This window comes from Populus trichocarpa, chromosome 5, assembly GCF_000002775.5.
Source record: "Populus trichocarpa isolate Nisqually-1 chromosome 5, P.trichocarpa_v4.1, whole genome shotgun sequence".
Taxonomy (NCBI): domain Eukaryota; kingdom Viridiplantae; phylum Streptophyta; class Magnoliopsida; order Malpighiales; family Salicaceae; genus Populus; species Populus trichocarpa.
In genome coordinates this window covers 12,535,796-12,541,235 of record NC_037289.2, presented here as the reverse complement: position 1 = coordinate 12,541,235, position 5,440 = coordinate 12,535,796, and the positions used below count along the sequence as shown (strand labels likewise).

Genomic DNA, 5,440 nt, shown 5'->3' with positions numbered 1-5,440 from the left:
TCAATCTTTATATTTTTTGAGTTTGGATGCCAAAACTTGCAACTCATCAACAAGTCCATTTACACCAAAAATAAATATTCATGTGTTGATCAAAGAAGAACAATAATTGTTCACATTTAAATTAGGAAAGAAAGGATGAAATCAATTGTGAATAATAAAATCGACAAAGTTTAAAAAGTCTAAGTCAACTAGAAAAACTAGAAAATAGTTAACTAGATGATCAAGAGTCATGATCGATAAAAAAAAATAATTATTTGTAGGAGTTTGAGTTCAAGCTAATGATCAAAAGTTTCAATCCTACCCGAAGCATAAGTCTTTAACAGGCTAAACTGACAAAGTGGTGTAGCTTAGTTAGTAATTTAAATGATTATCTGCAAATGAAAAATTTAGTTTGTATTAGAATTTAATATACCTTATTTTATGAAATACCTATATAGGATTAGAATTGTATGTTTAGATGTAGCTTAAACAGTGTATCAATATAAATAAAGTCATTTAGCTATTTGATTTTTTAACCTTTGCATATAAAGTTAGCTAATATTCGAATCAATTATTATCATTTTAAGATGTTTTCTAACATGTTTTGAACAATAAAAACATCATAGAGCATTTTCTTCTCATTCTTTGTTCCATTAATTTAACAAGATAGAACCTTGTTCTCTGATATATTATAAGTAGCTAGGAGGTAGTATAATGATTTGGGAGAGCTATATGAATAAGAGAGCTCTATGAATAAGAGAGCTCTATGGAGAGTAAAAAAAACCTATTAGAATGATTTTTATCTATTAATTTTGTGTCTCGAAGGGGACATCTATATAGGATGCAAAATCCCTTTATTCAAAATGAAGAGTCATTCTTATATGTCTTTTTTTTTTAGAAAAACCATAAAATAAAGAGAAAATTTAACTATTTTTTTCTCTTTAAACTTTCCCTCCCACTTCTCATATACAAAATGATTTGTTAAAATGCTTTTTTCCATTGGAGTATCTTTGAAGATGCTAAGTAGGCTCATACATGGAGCATATAGTTTTTTTCACTTTGACATCAATAAATATTAGCTGCATTTGTAATTTAGCGCATTCAAATCAAATTTATGAAATCAGTTCCAAGAAAAATCTTATAATTTATTCATAATTAGTTTGATGAAATAAATATTATTATTAATTATGGAGTAAAAATCACTTCACAATATTTAACAAAAAAATAATGCAGCCACCCTATGACAAATTCACACTTTATATAACATATATATGAGGCCAAGCAAGTGTAATAAACTGAGGAATGGAAAGTAAATGGCTGAACTACATTAGAAAAAATTTAGTGGAGGGACACCACTGAAAATATGAATCTCTAATAGTAAATACTACATCATTGGTCCTATTATTAAACAAAAAACTATAGTTGTTTTAATTCTTTTTTAATTAGGATAATTTTTTTTTATTAAATGTATCTCTTGTTTTTCTTAGAGAATATAAGGCTTTTTATTATAATAAATTATTTTTGTGTGATTGAATTAATGCTAAAAACATCATATAAGAGTGATAAAATCTATTTAAAAACTTTAAGAAAAAAAATTGAATTGAATTTTCATGACTAATTTATTATTAGTATTATTATTTTTATATCAAATATATAATAATTTAAAAATATCAAAATTCAAATAAAAAATTATAATAGTATTTGAAAATCATATCAAAACTAAAAAGTAATTGAATCTAATAAATTTTTTTTAGAGTGCTGGTTAAAATTTTAAATTTTTTTTTTAAAAATAATAATAATAAACAACACCATGTATGTCAATAAAAAGAAAATACAATTGTCAACAAGATTCAAACTCACAATCTACACCCATTAATATAAAAATCTGTCTTGGAGTGTGATTGCGGTTGCTTTTCAAAGTGTTTTTTATTTTGAAATACATCAAAATGATATTTTTTTTATTTTTTAAAAATTATTTTTAAAATTAACATATAAAATTATTCAAAATATAAAAAAATTAATTTTTTAAAAAAATTTAAATTTATTAAAAACACGGTTGGCCACGTTTCCAAATACTCTATAAATGCCTGAACTGACGCCTTAACTGACTGAGTGAAGATACAAAACTATTATAAAATTGATTAAGAAAATATATTAAAATATTAATTTATTTATATAAAAAATAAATCAGTAAAACAGTATTAAAAAAATAAAAAGGCCAATTACGAGATCAATAAAGGCTTTCCTCAAGTAGCATGTTGGAACATCTGTGGAGTGTCTCTGACTCTGTCTCTCTCTCTCTCTCTCTCTCTCTCTCTCTCCAGTTCTCCCTCCTGAAGGCCAAATAAAGGCTAAAGGCTAATAAACCCTTAGAAAAGGCAAATGTCAGCCCCAACCGAATCCTACAAACCTTACACCCTAACCCAAACCCTAACAGGCCACAAATCCCCCATATCATCCGTCAAATTCTCCGCCGATGGCCGTCTCCTCGGCTCTTCCTCCGCTGACAAAACCCTCAGAACCTATTCCATCTCCCTTTCTAATCCTCCTACATCTCCAATCACTCATCTCCATGACTTCCACGGGCACGAACAAGGCGTCTCCGACCTCGCCTTCTCCTCTGATTCCCGCTTCATTGTCTCTGCATCCGACGATAAAACCCTCCGCCTATGGGACGTCACAACAGGGCACACAATCAAAACCCTTCATGGGCACACCAATTATGTGTTTTGCGTCAATTTTAACCCGCAATCGAATATGATTGTTTCGGGTTCTTTTGATGAGACTGTTAGAATTTGGGATGTGAAGAGTGGCAAGTGTTTGAAGGTATTGCCTGCCCATTCGGATCCAGTCACAGCTGTCGATTTTAATAGAGAGGGTTCGCTTATTGTATCGAGTAGTTATGATGGATTGTGTAGAATTTGGGACGCTGGGACTGGTCATTGTATCAAGACCTTGATTGATGATGAAAACCCACCTGTTTCCTTCGTCAAGTTTTCGCCTAATGGAAAGTTCATTCTTGTTGGCACCTTGGATAACAATTTGGTACGTTCATTTTAAGGGGTAAAGTTTATATGTCATTGAGTTGGTTTTATTAGGATGCTATTTTCATGTATTGGTGTTGGTAATGGTTGATAGTTTTCAATATTGATCAACTTATGTAGTTTATGTGTAAATTACTTGTCTTGGTGGAAAACTATGCCTGTTTTCATATGCTTTCGTAGGAATGCAGCTGAAATTGTTGTAAGCATTTTTTTATGGCTGCAATTTCGCTGTCTTGAATAACAATGTGCAGATAATACATAGCATTATCATCCTTAACTTTTCCCCTTCCTTTCTTGTTATACGTCATGACCTATGCCCATGAAATGGAGATTTTTATGTTATGAAGTTGTCTGTGCAACATTTAGGTTCTTTGGCGAGGAATTTTATCTGCTTATTTGTTAACTGGTGATCCCTTTTCTCTGCTTTTGTTTACCGTTTTGATGTGTATCTCATGGACATGTGTCTTAACAGTTCACTTCTTGGGATCACTGCTGGATCCTAGAGGTTTTGTGTATAATTATGTGGAAATTTGCAGAATAACCCATTAAATAGGGTTCCATGATGGTATTTTGTTCTTTTAACAAAGCTCATTGAGTATTCCTGTTCTTGAATTTATATTTGTACATATATCTCGTGTTCATTTATTATTTTATATACGAGGGCAAATAATTAGCACACATAAAGTTCATTTGATAGCTTGTTGTTCTAGAGAACTAAGCATTTTAGTTTTATTTTGGAGGGTCCAGTCTTTCTTTTTCTGGTGTTTTTCATTTCCTAGATGATCTCTCACCTGGATCTGCTATGATACACTTGCAGAGGCTTTGGAATTTTTCAACTGGGAAATTTCTGAAGACATACACTGGGCATGTCAATACAAAATTCTGTATTTCGCCCACCTTTTCCGTAACAAATGGAAAGTACATTGTTGGTGGTTCGGAGGATAGTTGTGTATACCTGTGGGAGCTTCAAAGCAGGAAAATAGTGCAGAAATTGGAAGGTCACACAGATACAGTTATATCAGTAGCATGTCATCCCACCCAAAATATTATTGCATCTGGTGCACTGGGCAATGACAAGACCGTGAAGATTTGGACTCAGGAAATATGATTTCTCTGCTAGCAGTTTTTTTAACCTGATTTGGCCTGTGCATAGGAGAAGACCTTGAGTTACAAAGAGGGAAATATTTTGCTCGATGGCTGAAGCTTCTGCTTTTTCCCAGACACTTGTCCTCTTTGATATGCATGTAGTTTTGATTCATTTAACCACTGTTTATGTATCTGAGGAACAAATTTGATGGAAGTCGTGTGATCTTTTTTAACTCCCTTGATTCCCATCTCTGTCCCCTTCACGTTTATAACTGGACCAGTGTGTAGCTTCTGTTTAACTGAGAAGAAAACCAGCAGTCCTTTATTTATTTATTTTGACTTAATATAAGCACTGCTTTTGTGGACCATTGCTGTGATTATTATTGAAGGACGACGGTAGCCTTACTACAAGGATCATGAAAGGAAAGAAAGTTCGGAGGACAGGTAAAAGGAAAATGGATGACTTAATGAGAGGTACATACACACATCATAGACATCCATTTTATATCATTGTCTTTCAAAGGGAAAGGACCCAAGTTGATTATTGGAGGGGCTGATTATTCTTGTTCCCGTTTCAGCCTTGTGAGTGGAGGTCATCCAGCAGGCCTAATACAGCTAATCTTAGGACCCAGCGCCTGTCGATGTAGTCATCCAATCAATAAATTTAGCACTGTCTGGAAATCCGATAGAAAAGTCATGCCAAGAATAACTAGAACAAGTCAAGCACAAGAGGTGAGGTGAGAAAGCCCTGTTATCAAGATCCACGCCCAAAACAGCAACAGAAAGAGGTCGGCGTGGGTGGTCTGTAGGGTGACAATAAGCAGCTAAGAGTAAACGAGGGCTCTGGTCAAGGTCGAGAGGACCCAGCGCCACCAGGAATCCTTGTGGGTAGGGAGCACGTGTTCAAGAGTTCCTAGATCATAACTAATTGCCAAGTAGAAGCAGATGCCATATGTAACAACAACCCTTATTCAAATCTAAGAAAATAGGTGACATAGCCCTTTTATACACACACACACACACACACATACACATACATACAATGTATCAGATTATTGAAGAATATTAATTGTTCATTATGAAACAAGGAGAAAGAGGGTAACATTTTTATGTCTAGAAAGAGCCCAGATTGATTACAAAAGACAAGGAAATGATCGATTATAACAACAAGAGTTTACGTAAATGATTAGAGATTCACATCTACTCAGAGTAGGAGTATTCAATAGAATAAATTGATATTTACATGTTAAGTTAGAATTCATGTAATTACTAGAAATAAGACATGTAATAAATTAGAATTTAGTTTGTATTATGATTCGTTATGTAATTTC

General features: G+C 33.0%; 1 protein-coding gene across 1 annotated transcript; it reads left to right on the top strand.

Moving 5' to 3' along the window:
- Positions 1 to 2,235: 2,235 nt before the first annotated feature.
- On the top strand, positions 2,236 to 4,438 carry LOC7476434 (COMPASS-like H3K4 histone methylase component WDR5A). Its single transcript, XM_024600504.2, has 2 exons — positions 2,236 to 3,024; positions 3,841 to 4,438. The coding sequence occupies exons 1-2, from the start codon at positions 2,362 to 2,364 to the stop codon at positions 4,129 to 4,131; spliced, it is 954 nt and encodes a 317-aa protein (XP_024456272.1). The 5' UTR covers positions 2,236 to 2,361; the 3' UTR covers positions 4,132 to 4,438.
- Positions 4,439 to 5,440: the final 1,002 nt, after the last annotated feature.